At 33.4% G+C, this 19,557-nt stretch overlaps 1 protein-coding gene across 1 annotated transcript in view; it reads left to right on the forward strand.

Annotated features, from left to right (window-relative positions):
• Positions 1-1,071: 1,071 nt before the first annotated feature.
• The window catches only part of LOC124364628 (cilia- and flagella-associated protein 91-like), a 53,180-nt gene continuing 34,694 nt past the window's right edge, over positions 1,072-19,557 (forward strand). Inside the window, exons 1-8 of the mRNA XM_046820243.1 lie at positions 1,072-1,255; positions 2,027-2,103; positions 8,643-8,767; positions 9,532-9,600; positions 9,721-9,980; positions 10,057-10,223; positions 12,338-12,506; positions 17,048-17,227. Coding sequence (XP_046676199.1) covers positions 1,177-1,255; positions 2,027-2,103; positions 8,643-8,767; positions 9,532-9,600; positions 9,721-9,980; positions 10,057-10,223; positions 12,338-12,506; positions 17,048-17,227 — 1,126 coding nt within the window. The 5' untranslated portion in view covers positions 1,072-1,176. The remainder of the gene's footprint in view (positions 1,256-2,026; positions 2,104-8,642; positions 8,768-9,531; positions 9,601-9,720; positions 9,981-10,056; positions 10,224-12,337; positions 12,507-17,047; positions 17,228-19,557) is intronic.

Below are 19,557 nucleotides of genomic sequence, written 5' to 3' on the forward strand. Positions count from 1 at the left end.
TGTAATCTAACCTAGATTAATCTCACTTATATTTTTTTATAAATTATGGACAAAATGCGTATTGCATTGTATTGTATTATTGTCACTAAATATTGTACTTGACTATGCTTTTTTCATATTGATCAATGGCAATATTGATTTGAATTGATAACCTTCTCTTTATTATCAAACTTCTTTATAATCAATATTTAACATTCTTAATCAGTGGTGTAATAAAATGAGTTATCTATAAATATGTCAAAAGCAAATTAATAGAATTCTCAAATTTAAACAGAAACCAATATCTTAATTAATAATATTAAGATTAGTTATAATGCCCTAAAGTCAAAATTATATATATTTCTATTGACTTGTGTTTAACAAAGTTTTAAAATTTGATAGAAACATAAATAATATATGTGAAAAATTAATAAGTTGAATTTACATATTGAATAGACTCTAACCATTTTGTCATAAAAATGATTAATATCTATTTATTATGTGTACCACACAAATGCAATACCAACTTAGGTAATGGTAATTTCCAAATATGTAAAAGGATCAGTAAGAACCATATTTAAATTACCGAGAAAAAAGGTAATGTACTTACATTTCCCAGTATTTACATTTTAAAGTAATATTTTTTATAAAAAATTATCTTCCTTTCACTGTTTAACACATATATGATACTCAAATAAGATCAAAATGTAATATCACATAAGAACAAAACTAATTGTATACACAGAAACAGTGTGTGATAGTTAACTATTTGTAAATAAAAATAATTTGTTTCTAAATTGAATGTAAATAGAGACTGATGAAGGACTAAAATCTAAGAAATATTAAATTTTGTCATGGATGATGTAGTTTATAGTATTGCAAATTTTAAATTCAATGTAATGGTACATTATTTATATTTTACACAAGTTATAATATACTATCTAACATTTTATATTTTGAAAGATAAGCTCTTTGGAACAAGAATAAACAACATCACCATTCCAGCATGTGGCAAACCATCCATGAAATAATTCCTATCAGTGTCAGCTAGTGTGTTATTGACTAAACAGCTGATGTTGATGTAGCAACCTAGAAAGAATGTCAAATGTTACTTTGGGTGTGTAATCTTAAGTTTGGTGTAAACAGTATATGATCTGAGAAGTTTCTAAGTCTGCATATAGCAGAAAATTATTAGTCATGAAAGTATCAAGCAAAACTGCTAGTTTTAACAATGAAAAACATGTGCGACCTACAAGACCACTTGATTACATCTATGGTACAAATAGTTACAGATTGGTTTTAATAGTGCATTACATTTGATTTTTAACTGATGTATAATAAGTTATTGTAGTATAATAAGTGATGCCCACATAAAAACCATTTAATTATTTATTCGTACAATAGTTTCTACCACTGCAGGAAATTTCAATATTGATATAAACATAGGTGTAATGTCAGAACATTAATTTTTTATCTAAAAACAACTAAATATAAAGAGTTTATAAAAAAAATCAATTCCACATGAAATATTAAAATAGATATAATTTTGTTAGTGTTTGACCCAAATCTTTATTATGTTATGACCATCTCAACTTGAAACTGTAAAATAATAAGATCTCAATTTCATACCATTACAATAGGCATATTAAAAATATACATTTATAATATTTTTAATTGCATAAATTTGTGTATAAGTTCAATTACTAACAACTGACATGGATCTTATGTGTATTACAAAGGTACTATTATTACAAAGTGAAGAGTCCTATTTAGTTTCTTGGCAGGGAAAGGGTTGTACTATATTTCGTGTTTAGTATGATGAAGGTTTTTTCATTTTAATTTATTTTGTTTTGCATTTATGTATAAATTGCAGTTTTAAAGAGGTGATTTAATATTTTTAATAAACTCTTTGTTTTAGACCTTTATATCAAAATACAGTAGTGTATTTCAAGATGGAAATTATAATAGATGAAATGATAGTAATTAGAAAATAGATAATGTAATTGTAGTATTATTAAATAAAATGACTTGACATATATTATTACAGACCCTCTGTTTACATTCTCTGGTCCAAAAAGCTACTATAAGGCTGCCCATGCATCTTATCAGGCTGCAGCAGAGTTTGTAAGTATTTCATTTTTTATTATAGTAACACTCATCCTTAATTAACATTTCAAATGAAATCCTTATCTTGGTAAATCAGTACACTCTGCAATATCCTGCTTCGTATAATAATCATGATAGCCAGGGAGGAGTGTACTGATAAAACAAGCTATTCAAATTCAAAGTAAACTATATTAAAAATTGGTATATAAAAATATATATATTTATATATATAACCATGAAATGGTGCCAATAAACATAATAATCTAACTTAAATAGTTACCGTGACGTGTACTACTTAGCCAACGTTGAGTATTAAATTAAATATAGTTTAAAATAATACATTTTAAGTATTAAGGTTGTTGGAAAAATTCATCAATAGAATACAACGACCTAGCAATTAAGTACTGTTTAAGCTTCTTTTTAAAATTCAGAAAACTGTCTGTTGATAAAATATCTATAGGTAAGTTATTATAACATCTAATGCCTGCAACTGTTGGTTTTTTCCTTGTAAATTCTAGTTAATCTGTGTGGCTGCCAACTGATTCCGGTTTCTTGTTGAATAGTTGTGGAAAGTGCCTAATTTACGTAAACTGTCTTTAGCTATCCTTACTGCTAAGACAGTTTCCATTAAATATAGCCCATAAATGGTTTGAATACCTAAGTCTGAAAATATTTGTCTTACTGACTCCTGCCTTTGTAAATTAAGTATAATACATATAGCTTTCTTTTGCAATAGTAATATAATTTGCAAATTTATATCACTAGTTGCTCCATACAATACAACACCAAAAGAAATATGGGAGTGAATATGAGAGTAATAAACCATTTTTAAATCAAAATCATTTATTTTTCATTGACATTTAACATGTATCGAGAATTGTCAATATGTATAAAATACAATACAATACAATCTTTATTTACAAATTCCTTGGAGAATTGTGAGGGCGTCAAAATATCTTTTACAGTGCATAATATATATACGTATATATAAAAGTTTTAGTTGAGTTCAAAGAATTCCTCCAATGAGTAGAATGGGTGATCTTCAAGCCATTTTCTTAGCATGTGCTGGAAGTTCTTGCCTTGAAGTTTCCTTATCTCCGGTGGTAGGTGGTTGTGCAGTTTTCTTCCAATGTAGGTTGGTTTTCTCTCGTACAGTGACATGTGGTGGGTCGGTAGGTGATATAGTTCAGCACCCCTTGTGTTGTACTGATGGACATCACTGTTTTTTTGAGGGTTTTCATTACAGGTGCTGGAGATCACTGCTTCAATAGAGATTCACAACAGTCAAGATTTTAAAAGTTTTAAATGCTGTTCTGCAGCTGTCATTGTAGTGTAATTCTGCTAGGGCTCTGATGGCTTTCTTCTGAATTTTAAGGACTCTCTCTAAGTTAGTCTTTGAGGTTCCACCCCACACAACCAGACCATAGCGGAGATGGGACTCAAAAACTGCAAAGTACCCAGTCCTGGCAGTGTTTGTATCACAAGAACTTGCAATGCGTTTTACTGCAAAGTAGCCAGTGTTAAGCTTTTTGCATAGGCTGTCCAAGTGAGGCACCCATGTCAGGTTTTTGTCTAGGGTAACACCCAGAAACGTAGTATGATTCTTCATTTCCACATTTGGGATGTGTTCAACTATCTCTGCTCGCCTTCCAAAAGCAACTTGTAGTGTTTACTGCCAGATCATTTTTACTACAGTATTCATATGCTTTTTTTACTGAAGTGAGACAAGATGATGTTAGATTTTCTGACTTGGAGTTTTTTAGGACCAGGGTGGTGTCATCCGCGTACATAAGAGTGTGACATTGATTTCCTATGTACTGAGGCATATCATTTGTGAAAAGGATGAACAAGACTGGGCCGAGAACTGATCCTTGTGGCACTCCTCGGTTGACTGGTAAGGGACCTGACTTGGTTTTTCCTGTTACCCCATTTGTTGTTTGTTTGAGTTCAGCTAGCTGACTTCGACCCATGATATAACTTCCGAACCACTTTTTAGCTGTTCCTGTTATTCCAAGAAATTCTAGTTTTTGCAGTATGAGCTCGTGCCCCAGGCAATCAAAGGCCTTACTGAAGTCGAGGAATATGCTTGTTGTTAGTTTACCTTCTTCGAGATTGTCAATTATGGTTTCAACCATGTCGATCATTGCAGTAGTTGTTGATTTCCCCCTTAGGAATCCATGCTGTGAAGTTGTGATTAAGTTGTGCTGTGTACAGTACTGTAGGAGTCTTTTTAGGACAATTTTTTCTATAACCTTGGAGAATGTGGAAATAAGTGATATCGGTCGGTAATTACTAACTTCCTGTTTTGATCCACCTTTAAATTTCGGGTATACTATGGACAGCTTTAGGTTAGTTGGGAACTCTCCGGCTTTGAATGATCTGTTAGTTATATTTACCAGAGGTTTAATTAATTCATTTGAGCAGAACTTCAGCATTTTAGATGAGAATTCATCAAAACCAGCGGAGTTTTTTGTTTTTAATTCCTGAATTGTGAATTTAACTTCTTTCTCTGTTGTGGGAGCTAGTGTAGTCATTGAAAAAACATTGTTTGTAGGATATGGGTTGAGTGGTGGTAAGTTTGAGATTTGTTGGTTCATATTAGCTTTTTTAAGCGTGTTTTCAGCCACATTTACGAAGAAGCTATTAAAGTGTTCCGCTAGCTTTTTAGAATCTTTGGCCAGCTCTTCATTGATTTTTAATTCTATTTTTTTACAGTCTGCTGCTTTAGTTGTTGACCATGTATTCTTAATTACGTCCCATGTAGCTTTTGATTTGTTATCAGCTGTATTGATATGGTTTGTGGAAGCTTCTTTCCTCAAAGTTTTAAGCCTTAGGTCGTAAAGTCTTTTTCTTTCTGCAGTTATTGCCTTGTCGGCCTTATTCCCTGAAAGCTCATAGGTTCTCAGTGCTTTAAGATATTCTTCCTTTAGTGTGTTGGCTTCTTGGTCTTCAATTGTCTTAGTTTTTTTCTCTTAGTTCTGGTTTTTTTTCGTGGGCATGACGAGTCAAGGGCTAGTGTCAGGGTTGTTTGGAAGTGTTTGAAGGCTTCATCTACAGAAGTTGCCAGAAGTACATTGCTCCAATCTTCTTTTTGAAGAGCACTCTTTAGTTCCTCTAAATTAGTTTGACTAAACAATCTCTTGTATGTGCTTGGCTCGGTGGGTTTCTCATTAACAAGGTGGCAGGTTTGTGCTGAGTGATCAGAGATACCTGCATGGATCACCTTGGTGGTGATTTTCTCATGAGGTAGGTTTGAGCATATCCAGTCAATAGAGGTTTGTGTGCTCTTTGTTATTCTCGTGGCTGGTAGTTCAAACCTCTCGATATTATGGGAGGTCAGGATTTCTCCTAAGTCTCTGTATCTTTTGTCAGTCCTTCTCAGATCTATGTTGATGTCTCCCATGATAATTAGTGGGGAGTTTTCCAGATTTTTTTCATTAATTACCTGTGACAAAATGGTGGTAGATTCTTCCAGGTTACTCTGTGGAGACCGGTAAGTTCCCAGAATATTGAGCTTGTCCTTACCATTTTTACTTGGATAAGTGCGGCTTCTAGTACTTGTTCTCTGCAATAATTTGACACATTCACTTCCTCAGTGACTTCTTCAAGGAAGTTTTCTATATACTATACTATATACTATAAATAACTAAATACTAAAAATATTCTTATTAAAGTTATTGCTATATCTGGTAAAACTACAAATTAAAAATATATTGAAAAGCAGTACTAATGATATTTTTACTTGTAGGGTTGGGTGGGGCACAAAAATTCAGAGAGTGAGTAAAAACAGTTTTTTACTAGAAAGTCTTTTAGCTTGTTTTTGAAAGATGCAATTGAAGTGCTGGCTTTTAAATAATCTGGCAATCTATTATAAATCGTAGGTCCTAAATATTCTATTGATTTGCGGAACATATTATTACTATGGTGGGGTACTGTTAAACTATTTTTATTTCTGGTGGGATATATATGATTGTGGGTAGGAAAATCGGTAATGTGTTTAAAAGTGTAAATTGAAACGGAATAAACAAAAATGGAGGGGAGGGTTAGTAAACGTTCTTGGTGAAACACTTGCCTACAGCTCTCCAGGCCCCTCAACCCAAACACTAAACGAATAGCCCTCTTTTGCAATTTGAATACTCTTAGTTTAAAGTCTCCAGCTTACAACATTTTGAAATAAATTTTAGTGCATACAGACCAGAAGATATTTTCTTTTGAGTGGCCAGAATGTACACATCCCACGTTAAGCTCTCATCTAGTATTAATCCTAAAAATTTAGTTTGATTAACTTTTTGAATTTGAGTTTTATGTACTTTAATAATCATTGGCTGTTGATTGTGTTTGTTTTTTTTAGTACAAAATGTCATAAAGTTGGTTTTATCAGGGTTAAGTAAAAGGTTTTTTCTGCTAAAGTAATTATAAATTGAAAATAAATTTTGGTTTGATAGATTTTCTATTTCATTTAAAGATTTATGAGATATGATAAGGTCGGAGTCATCAGCATTCAGACACATTTTAATGTTTAAATTTGTTACACTATTTGGTAATCCCCTTATATAGCAAAGACATAATACGGGTCCAAGAATGGAGCCTTGAGGTACTCCGTATTTTATTGTTTTCATTGTTGATTTAGCATAACTTAGTTGTCTAATATCTATATGGGGTAGTTCTACATATTTTTTCTATTTTGTAGGTATGATTCAAACTAGTTCAGTGAAATTCCTACAATCCCTAAATTTTCTAATGTTCTAATAAGGGTAATATGACAGACACTGTCAAACGCCTTACTGAGGTCCATCAAGATACCCACAGCATGGCCACCCTGGTCTATGGCATCTAAAATTGACTCTAAAAACCCAATCCCTGCATTAATGACAGATTTTCCTGATCTCATCTGAGGTACAGCATTGCTATATGGGGAGGCACTACAGTCACTAACCTACAGAAACTACTCCTGATCCAGAAGAAAATAATAAGAACTCTTAAAGGCCTACAACCGAAGGACAGCTGTCGTGAAGGTTTCAAGGATCTTCACATCTTGACAGTTGTGGCCCTCTACATCCAGGAAGTGATTATGTTTGCCGACATGAATGAACTCCCTTGGGGAACAGATGTACACCATTACAACACTCGACATGCTGACAACTTCATCCTGCCAGCACACCATCTTTCACTGTAATGGAGGAAGTCGTCATACATGGGACACAAGCTTTACAACCTGCTGCCAACCGAGATAAAGACTCAGAAGGGGAAGAACCTGAAGATGGCTGGTGACCAGGCCGTACTACACGCTGGAAGAATATCTACATGAAACATGACCATCTTAGACATCAAGACTGCTCAACTCTAACTTATATTCTGTAAATGTGTAACTTTAACATTATGTATTTTGACGCCAATACATTTCTCTACAAAAATTGTAAAGAGATTTTGACTTTGACTTTAAACCCATGCTGCTCATCATGAAATAAACTATTTGTTTCCAAAAATTTCACTAATCTGATATACATTACACTCTCATATATTTTAGAAAATGGTAATATAGACATTAGGCGATAATTTGTAGGATCAGTTGTATTCCCTTTTTTAAAGACTGTTTTTATTTTATAAATTTTTAGTCTATTTGGAACTATTCCACTTACAAAAGAAGAATTAATAATGTGGATTAGTGTTTTAATCAATTGATATTTGGCATTTTTAATGATAAGCGTAGGGACTTCGTCATACCCAGTAGAGAATTTATTTTAAAAAGATGATATTACTTGTGAAGTTCAATTTCGCTTAGAGGTTTTATATGAAACCGCTGATTTATTGGATTATATGCAATAGAGTTATTAATATTACTGTTTAAAAATTTAGGAAGATTTGGAACTACACAACTATCAACAAAGTTTATAAAGTAATTATTAAATATTTCACATACTTCAAAGGGATCGGAGCTCACTTGGCCAGCCACAACCAATTTAATGTCATTTTTACTTTCTGTTTGTTTTTATATTCCAAGTGATTTGCACACTTTATCAGAATTAATGATTTTGTTGTTTATAAATTCCTTTTTTGCAGCAATAGCAATAGTTAATTTATAAAAGCTTTTTCTTTCTTTGAGCATTTCCTTTGTGGCTTTGTCTTTGGTTATTCTAATAGTCTGGCTTAATTCAATTAGTTCTTCCTTTTGTAGTTAACATAAAAAATAAGATAAAATTATTAATAGCAACAATATGATTCAAAATCACTGAACAGCAATCATCAACTGAATGTTATTTCAAAATTATTGAAATCAAACCAATTGCAATCTAACATTTTGCTTTCCTTTTAAAGATAAGGTTTAGCTTATACAATTCAAACCCAGATGAAATGCGTTAAATCAAAATTTTGATGTCCTCACAATCAAAGGAATAATCACAAAAAACTCATTGCACATGATACACCATCCACAAAACCAAAGATGGCAGAAGAGGTATTAAACTTTTATACGAAATAAATTGAAAACTTTATAAAACAAACTTTTAATTTGAATTTTAAATGAACGACTTTGGCTATTTCAAGTTGGTTTTGTGCAGAGTGTACGGCCGATTTTCGACTCCATGTTTAGTGACATGGTTCGCTACCCCAGGGCCACTTTGGTGTTACGCCCCTCTCACCAGACACCTCAGAGCATTGACCCTTCCTACTTGGGCAAAGTCAGGTGAATATAAGTGTACAGAAAATACAGTTCTGTATTAAACAGAAAGCTTGAAAAATTAATAATCTGCTACAATTTTATTTAACTCTGTTCCAGGACTTTTCAATTTTTCAGATACTTGCCAACAATTGTATTTTAGAATAATTTTAATTTTAATGTTTTCTTTGATGCTACAAAACACATTTATATGAAGTTCCTGTGTATCCTAAATAAGTTAAGGAAATTACTTCAGGAATTCTGTTATATTAGAAAAACAGGAAAACACCAATCAACATTGTAATCCAACTCATTTTGATTTAATAAGATGGATTTTAAGTTTATGTATGAAGTAATATAAAATAAAATGGATTATTGAATTGGCAGTGAAGAAATCTCACTTTTGTTTTAATTTACTATCAGATTCTTTTTATTATGGAAATGTCAGAAAGGATCACAGTTTTATAAATCAAATGTACTTGCAGGATCCGCACATATATAGGAATTTTCAAACTCTTAGTGGTGTAGTAAATGGAACTTGAGAGCATTTTGGTTTATCTAGTTATTTGAAAAAGATTTTGTCTCACCAAGTTAAAATAATCAAGACGTACATGACTGAGCTAAACCTGACACTATGTGTTTTGTCTGGTCTACCAAATGTATTTCTAAATACCTGCATTCCATTACAGACATTGGCAAAATCAGTGTAAGATTTTAGATATAATATAATTGAGCTATAACTATTTAGACCTTCTTTAATTGACATTATCTATTGTTAACATTATTTTTAGGGCTACAGCACAGGAAAAAACAGTAACAGCAGAGGTTACAGGATCTGATCGTTACAAGTACTTCCGCCGGTAAGTTGAACACGTTTTTTACTGAAATGAAGTGCTTTTGTTACTGTTGTCTATACAATGAATACTTTATATTGCAGTTTTGGTTGTAACTGTTCTTTATAAATCCTCAAAAAATGGCAGACCTTTGACTGAAGGACAGACGGGTGCTCCTGCGTCTCGATTTCCATTGCTGGGGGCAGAGAACGTTACAAATTTGGGCATCATGGCTCCACCCACTACTGCACAGAAACTGCGGGACAGGGTGTCTGCGGGTACTAGAGTGCGTGGCGCACAAACAGACTACCGTGAGTCTGAGACACAGACACAACCGTGGGCTCCACCGTACATCACCCATGGAAGAACCACCCCCGAGGTACTCCGCCTGGAACAACTCACTTGGGGTAAGTAAATGATGATTAGTAATTTCTGAGGTATTTTTCATGTGATATTATTTAATCATTTTTTGTCTCTCGAAAGGCAATGGTCTTCCCCCAGGCCAGCACGAGGTCGAGATTGTGGAGAGGCTTCGGATGAAACAGGCCTGGGAAGCTCAGCTCCCACCGCTCGACACTGAAGTCAACATTAAAAAGCGTTTCAAACTCATTGCTGATATGGAGAAGAGTGACTGGGAATTTCGGGAAAAGGTATTCAATTACAATACTATAACTTTTGCTACTTCTACAAGCGAACCAATATTGTTACAACAATATTTTCTTCAATAATAATGTTAATTACATACTAAATACTGTACCTGTTTGGGCTTTATATTCTACTGTAAAGGAATCAAACATTGAATTTTTAACCAGAGGATTGATTCATTCTCTTTTTTGTTCTTATTATGTTCATTCCTCTATAAAAATATCATTATAGTAGTCGTTATGTGGAGCTTTTTAACGGAAAAAAGGGTGAAGTGAGTACATTTTTTTCTCATTCAAAATCAGATGCCCTGGTCTGGCGAATTAATGCTTTGGCTGTATGAAATTATCAGACAGCACTCATATAGATTTATTTTGAATGTAAGTTTTAGGTCCAGATCACCTTCCTTTCATTGCAATGTCTAGTATCTGACACAGCCTCAGACTTGACTCCTGGTATCTGGAGTCATGTTCGTATGAAGAGATTGAAAGAAATTCGGTGGTAAAGAATTTCAAAACGAATTTTACAAAAGGAAGTTGAATTGGAGCTAAATTCAACATTAAAATTGAATAGACCCTTCCTACCTCAGCTTCGCTATGTCTTGATTTATTGTCACCTTTATGTACTTAGACAAAGGTGAAGGATATAAATATTTTTGAAAGACATACAAAAATAATGGTTGGGATATGTATGTGTGTATATATATATATATATATATATATATATATATATATATATATATATATATATATATATATATACAACAATTATTAGACTTCTTGATATAAAGTTCCTTTAATATTTCGGCTTTGCCGTTTTCAAAAAGGTATAATAAAAATAACAACACAGCAAACAAAATTTACAAAAGTACATAAATAAAAATGTACATAAATAAAAATGTACATAAATATATACCTTTTATTATACCTTTTTGAAAACGGCAAAGCCGAAATATTAAAGGAACTTTATATCAAGAAGTCTAATAATTGTTGTAATAGAGCAATTCTGCGTTTATACACCCAAAGTGAATATATATATATATATATATATATATATATATATATATATATATATATATATATATATATATATATATATGCTGCCTATATATGAAACAACCAGCCCTGTACACCTTTAGATCATCGAATCCCTTGGATGAAATTAAAACTACACTTCCTCCTTTTACCTATAATTTACAGATGCATCTCACTCAGAACTGTAAATACAGGAGGCAGAAATGAAATCTAATCTATTTGTTACTCCAATCTAAATATTCTGAAGTTTCAACATCCTTAATCATCAACTCTCACACCATTAAAAACCCTATGATCTAAATTATTTTAAAACTGATTTTTTGACAATTAATTGTAGTTTGCTCCAACTAACAGTAGTTAAATTTTGTAACATGAATGTGTTAAAATTTTTGAAGAGTAACATTCATTATTTTAAAACACGTCTTTGTTTAAACAGAATTAACCCACTACACATAGTTTGATAATTGAATTAGCACAATAACAGACAGCTTACAAAGTATAAACACAGATATGAGGCAAGGCCTATTCCTTGCAACGTAAGGCTCGAGATAATGTGCAATGTCCAAAATGTGCTTTGGCTTTATGTATTCCTGAACAACCTGTGGACTAGTCTACAGTTCAACTTATTTCCTTCAGAAAATTGAGACCATGCAAATTCTACAATAGCCAGGGTCCAGAGACGGTAATTTCGTCTACAGACATATGGATTTCTTCTCTGACAGGCAGGACATGATTCCTAGAGTTTTTCTTCAGACCTGTGTGCATTACCTTCTTGCTCCTTGAAAAAAAAACATACACACACATATGTATATACAATATACGAGTACATTACTGAGCCACCATTGACTCTTGCTTCTTTGGTGGTCCTTTTACTATCATCACTACATGTTCTCTTGTCGACATTGTATTTATTTGTTTATTTATGTACTGAAGTTGGAAATAAACAATAAAGAAACCTTGATTTTGCCATTGTTACCAAGAGTGTTCAGAGATTACAGTGCCTACATGTTTAAGTTGCAGTGTAATAGACAATAAAATAAACCACATATTGTGTCTAGAAAAATCTTGAGATTTCAAAATGTTGATAGGAAATAGAAGAGATTCATAACGAGAGGATGAAGAAGTCGGAACAGCTGCTCGAGCAGCACATGCTGTTGAACAGGACACGCCTCACTTACCGCATGGCGTTCTTGGAGGACGATATCAACAAAAGGAAGGAGAAGAAGCTGGAATTAATTCACCGGGATAAGGAGAGAGGTAATTTGAAATGATAATAGAGATGTCAATAAAAACCTGACACATATCAATATGTGTGTTTCCGGTTATCCTAATGATAATCATTAACACGTTCGCTACCGATATGTTAAATAAAAAACATATATATAGACCAGCTGTCCCATATATGCGCCGTACGGTTTTTTTACTCCTGGACCAGCGTCCCACATATGAGCCGCTCGGGCCCGCTGCTGATACAGACCGACGGCGCATATTTGGGACAGTGTTCTATTGTTACTATAATAATATCCTGACAAAATCACTGGTCTATTTTAACGGTTTTAATATTTTCGTATCGGTCTCTGGGGGTGTCTGGCGCAAATATGGGACGGTTGGTCTCTGGATAAGTCAAAGTCAATGACCTGTATTTACGGTATATATTTCACTGGTCTCAACAGCAGTATTAGTTTGTGAAATGCTCGTCCCGGCCGCGCCACTGCAGCAGAGCACGTGGTTCACTAAGTTTGAGGTTATGTTCAGTGAATGAGGTTACGTTCTGTGAGTAAGTTTTACGTACTGTATAAGCTTCTATCTGATTTTTTTATGAACATGGAGCCAAATAGAAAACGAAGGCGTGTGTGTACCAACAGTGAGAATTGACCGTGAGTTAGTGATTGAGTGATAGTGACAGTGACACTGAAATAAGTTCTTTATTTTCATCAGATGGTAACAGTGAGTACATTCCAACCTCTAACAGTAGTGATGATTCTAGTAGTGAAGTAGACCGCAATGAAGTTGTTACTGAAGTAGAGGCACATGAATATGTGCAGAATCAAAATAATTTTACCGATGATGTTAATGTACAGTTCGTTGCCAATGAAGTCCACAATGATCATATCAGTATTAATGGTTGTTGGACTGACACGAACAAAGTCCCACTAATTCATGATTTTGTGGGTGAAGAAAAAGTGAATATACAAACAAACTGATCCAGTTGAAGTGTTTTGGCAATATTTTTGACACCGCCCTGTTAGAAAAAATTGTCACATGGACAAACACCAGAGCTGGAATCATGCGAGGGACACCTCTTTCCAAACATGCTCATCTAAACTTTTGGGAAAATGTTTTCTGTTGAAGAATTGAAAAAAATTTTTTAGGTTTGTGTATGTTGATGGGTAATGTAAACCTTCCATCTATAAAACACTATTGGTCCAAGGACGGCTTATATGAGCATCCTATCTTTGGCCGGACCATGTCCCGCAATCGTTTTGAATGTATTTTAAGATGTTTGTGTTTTTATGATCAAACATAGACTCCACAGACAATAGGATGCATAAAATTGAGAATGTCCTCAATGATATCTTAGCAAACTCTGTTAGGGTTTTACAGCCCTGGAAGTCACTTTCTCTAGATGAGGCTATGGTCCTCTTCAGAGGCCGACTGTCGTCTTTTCGTGCAGTATATAAAAAAAACAAATCACACAAGTACGGTATAAAACTGTAACGAACTGACAACATCTGATGGATTTCATTTTAAATATCATCATCTACTTAGGAAAGGGGACACTTATTGACAAAGAAAAGGGCCACGCCTTTGAAGTTGTGAGAAAGTTAATGCAGAACTACCTCGGCAAAGGCCACATAAATCTTTCTCGACAATTTCTACAACAGCGTGGACCTGGCCGAGTACCTCATGACCAACCAGACTAACATGTGTGGTACTCTACAGTCAAATAGAGTTGGGAATCCGCAAGTTGTGGTGCAAACAAAACTGAAAAAGAGGGAGTGTGTGAGCCGGTCAAAGAGGTGACGTTACCGTCATGAAATGGCGAGATAAAAGAAATGTTTTGACTATTTCAACTTCAAATGGCCCCCGAGATGGAGGAAACAAGAACAAAAAGGGGAGAAGTGATCCAAAAGCCCAGCATGGTTGTTCGCTACAACAAGGGTATGAGTGGGATTGATCGCAGTGATCAAATGATCTCTTATTATTCCACTCCTAGAAAAGTCTCTTCGGTGGTACATAAAAATATTTTTTCCACCTGCTAGATGTATCACTGTGGAACAGCACATTTATTTTTTCCAAATTGACAACGAAGACAACCTATCTGAAATTTCAGAGACATTATTATAAAACAATACATTCATGTAGAACCCATTCCACGGAAACCTCGCCCCATCCGCTCTTTCACAGACGACTCATGCTCCTGTCAAGCTGGAAAAGCGACTGAGGTGCCATGTCTGCCGAGAAGCACACAATACAAGGAAGCAAACCTTTTATGCCTGCTCTATTTGCAAGGACTCTAAAGACAAACCATTTGGCCTTTGCATGCCAAACTTGTTTCAATCTATGGCATGAGAAGTAGGCCCCAAACATCCAATTTATCTCAAGTAACACTTTTGTTTGAATTTATTTGTAATCTTTGTAATGTAAAAGTTTGATTTATATGTCTTATAAAATATGTAAAATAAACTTGTTCATGGAATAGGTGTGTTTTTTTGTTAAAAATTATATCCTTGAATCTAAAGTATTTCAACAAATAAATAGTGGCTCATATTTGGGACACTCGGTCTATGATACCATTTTGATGCTATAGAACCGACCGGCTCATATATGCGCCGTAATAAAATAAATGCTAAAAACCGCAAAAACAGAAATATACATCAAATATATATATAATTAGGGGTTATTACAAAGTATAATAACCTATTTAAACAAAATCTTACCATCGGTCTGTGATGAAGGGCACACCAATATTAACTTGGTCTGTGTGTAAAGATCGTATTTCTGACGTCGGTCCCTCTCGTAATAACCCGGCCGGCGCATATATGCGCCGCTCGTGGTAGCGAACGTGTTAAATCTGTTTGCCTTCAAAACCATTCATTGTCATTAATATATCTATCTATATATATAAAAATGAATGTTTGTATGTTTGTCCTTTATGGAATCGTGAACTATTGGACCGATCATGATGAAAATTTGTACGTATATGTATTTTTCCACGGAGAAGGTTTATAAGCTATGCCCATCCCTTTCCCGATTCAGGATTCCGCCCCACTGGTTACAGAAATACCCATAAGAAATGCATTGCAGCAAACATATGTTAACGTCTTTTCAAATTTTTAATCAGCTGTTCTTTGTAAACATATATTACACTTATAGTTTTAAAGCATAGAGTAAGCTTAAGAGAAACGACAAATTTTGTTTTAAACTGTTTTTGCAATCACTGTTAAACATAGACTTTACTATCCAGATAATACAATTCAAATTTGACGTAAAAATTCACCTTTAACTGCAATATTTATTTAATATAAACCATGCTCATGCTTGATCAGAAGAGTAATGCAGATATCATAATTACTATCTTACGTTGGCTACAAATATAAAGAATGTTATAAAATCAACCTTAGTTGTTTTTTTTGACAGAAGTATGGTTCTCAAAACTCCGTGTGTACATATTCTCTCGATCGAGACAACAAAGCAAGCTCAATCGTGGCATCGGAGATATAACTAATTTAATCTAAAATTTATTATAGTAAAAAAAAAAATTTACTAAGTAATATAAGGACTTCGGTTCTTAAGATTTGCGTGCGAAGCCGTGGGTAACAGCTAGATAGAGGCAGGAATATGGTACATACCTTCATAATACGCCCAAGAGGCTCACGATGGAACGACTATCAATTATCTCAGCAATGTTTAGAATGTGATAGAAAAAGAATAAGTGAATATAGTGTACTGTTTTCAACGGGAAATTGCGTGCGAAGCCGCGGGCAACTTTTGCAAAAAATTATTGAAATGCGCAGCAAAGCGCGCCGGGCCCGCTAGTTTTAAATAAAACAGTTGATTGAGGAGAATTTATGTTTAATAGATATACTCGTATTAATATTGATCACATTAATATATCTAAAAGTATCATTATTTTGAGGAGCTTATGGCAGGGTGACTGTTGGTGTATTGTAAAGTATATATTACATACTTATGCACCGTCATATATATTACTGTAATTTCCTCTGGGCTCACAACTCAACTAAATCTTATATTTTTATTTTACAAAACATGGTTATGAGAATAGTGACTGGGGCTCATAGAAATGCTCAATGTAAGCTACAACGTTTATCAATTTAAAGATTTTAACAATCTGTGCAGTTTTTGTACGTAAATGCGTTTACTTAAGTAAAATATTGCCTACAGCAACTAAACTATAAGAGCTCAGTGGTGTCGTGTGGCCACATCAGTTTGTGAATGTACACAAAAGTACTCATAGAGTGGTACTATTACTTCATTACCTAGTCTGATTAGAGTTACAGCTCATACATAACTCATTACATTCTGATTTGAAAAATAACAAATATAATATTATTTATAAATTTAGATCCTGCAGTAAAATATTTAAACATTTTTCTAAACTCTTAATGCTAAGCATTTTGAAACCCTACATAACGAAGATAGATGTCTCCAACAAATACATTTATTAATAATAAATTTACCGTTTGTTCAGGTAAAATTGTTCAGTTTTTTACTAATTATTTGTTTTAGTTATAATTTTTCATAATTTTAATATTTATTTCTGCTTTCTATTTTAGCACTGAGGAAGCTATGTATGAAAGAGAAGGGATACAACCCAAAACGTCACAAGAAGAATATTGTTGATGAGCATTTGCATCGCACATCCGAGATGTATGCACCAATGAAAAGATACGGCGCTAGTTTTAAAAACAAACATGAGATTCTGGCTGAAAAATCTATTACAATTGGTGATGAAGGTTAGAACCAATAATTTTTACAGTTTTATACTTTATTTTGATTGGTTTTTACACGGTTTTTCTTTATTACACTTGTGTATGGCTTGTTTTGTTTCACCAGACCCATAAGATATTGAAACATACAAAGAAATTGTTCAAGAAGAGTAAAATAGCTTTATCACATGTTTTTTTTTTTTTAAAAAAAAACCACACTTGTGTGGTTCACACCAAATTGAAAGGAACACAGTCATCTGTTATGTAGGATCATATGGAGAAATGAATCTGAAGTCAAGGCTAAAGTCTTATACTATATTAAGAACCAGACAGGGTTTTCTTTAAACTATCCATGAGATAAAGGTCCAAGATACTTGAAATTTGGTACATAGGTTCTAATTGGTCCAAGGTATTCCCATTTGGCATCAATATTATAGATATCAATTAAATTCTGACATTTTTATGCTGGTCCTAACCGTGATGGCTACAATAAAATCATAGAATAAACCAATTTTTTAACAAACTGAGTACGATCAATCAACAATCAACATTTTTTATTACCATAAAATAAAGATCATTGACAAAGTCTCATTACAGCTTTCATTATGAATATAGCCGTCAGTTATAAAACTTAGATTAATTATATCTTAAGTTACGTAAACATAAACCACCATACTCAAATACAGCCAGTGGCATTGGGGAATTTAAAATAAAAATGGGTTATCTAACAGCCATAATATTTATTCAAAAATATTTTTTTATTGTACTTTTGGACCAAGGGTAACAAATGGTTGTACACCCTCAGTGCAATAACAGAATGGCTTTCACGAGTTTTGCTCAATCTACTAAAATTAATAGATGCAGCATACTTATTCCTGGTATTGTGAGAGTGTTTTATACTGTTAGGCTTTACTAATTGAGGATTTTGAAAGATATATTTGATAAGATCAAAAAGATACAGGTTTATTATGGTCTGAATTTTACAAATAGTGAAAAGAGGTCTACAATGTTCAAGTGGCTGTGAGTTAGTAATAATTCTTATAGATTTTTTTTTAAGGATAAGAATGTTATTAATTTTACTTGCATTGCCCCACACTACTAGTCCATACCTTATAATAGATTGAAAAAAGGCAAAATAAGCCGTTTTCACATAATTTGTATTAACATAGAGTGTAAACCGTCTGAGAAGATAAATCACTCTAGATAACTCAGTTGAAAGATAATTAATATGGGCATCCCAATTTAAATTTCTGTCAATAATTATTCCTAAGAATTTAGCATGATTCGATAGATTCCTTTGAGAGTTTACAGATTTTCTTAAACTGAACAGGATATTTTGGGTTTTAGATACATGTAGATGGAAACCATTGTTTTTAAACCAGCTTGAAGCTTCTAATAGAGTATTTTGTGTTAGAGTGTTTAGTTCCTAATGCTATTGCCTGTATTTAAAAATGTTGAGTCATCTGCATACAAGATTGTTGTGGCAGAGACTGACAACGGCAAGTCACTAATACAGACCAAGAATAACAAAGGACCTAGTATGGATCCCTGAGGGACGCCATATGTGACATTTACTTCCTGAGACCAGTTACCATTGTTATAAACCTTTTGCTTTCTATTGCTTAAATAGGATTTTAGAAATGAGAGCAGTACACTGCCCAACCCATAGTATGATAATTTCATGGTAAGATCATTGATATCAACACAATCAAAAGCCCTGCTCAGTTCACATAAAGTGGCTTGCGAGACATCAGTAACTAATTTGTCTAGAGCTTGAAAGGTAGATTTATTTTTTCTAAAACCGAATTGCATAGAATTTAGAAGGTTATTTGTTTCAAAATAATTAGAAATTTGCTTATAAACCAGGACTTCAAGTAGTTTACCAACAACCGGAACTATAGAAATGGGGCGGTAACTTTCAGGTTAATTTTTTGAACCCATCTTAAACACTGGACAAACTCTTGAAATTTTAAGTTCTTCAGGAAAATAGCTCTCATTTAAACAGAGATTAAAACATATTATAAGAGGGACAACAATACCTGGAATAATTTTCTTTAAGACATTATTGGACATGTTGTATATGTCAATACTGTCTGAGTTGCTTAGGTTTTTAACAGATTCGATTATATCCTCGGGCCTGATATCTGTCCATTCAAAGGTTTCTGGTGGTAGTTTAATGTTAAATTTTTGTAAGCATTCTTTTGCAGCACAAGAGGAATTTCCCAAAGCGTCTTTAATTTCTGAGACAGAGTTAATGAAAAAATTATTTAAAATATCAGGGATAATGTTGATACTATTGCAATTAGCGCTTGAAAGACAAATATTGCTGTTGATAATTTTCCACACAGCTTTACACT

Source organism: Homalodisca vitripennis, chromosome 6 (assembly GCF_021130785.1).
Source record: "Homalodisca vitripennis isolate AUS2020 chromosome 6, UT_GWSS_2.1, whole genome shotgun sequence".
NCBI classification, from domain to species: domain Eukaryota; kingdom Metazoa; phylum Arthropoda; class Insecta; order Hemiptera; family Cicadellidae; genus Homalodisca; species Homalodisca vitripennis.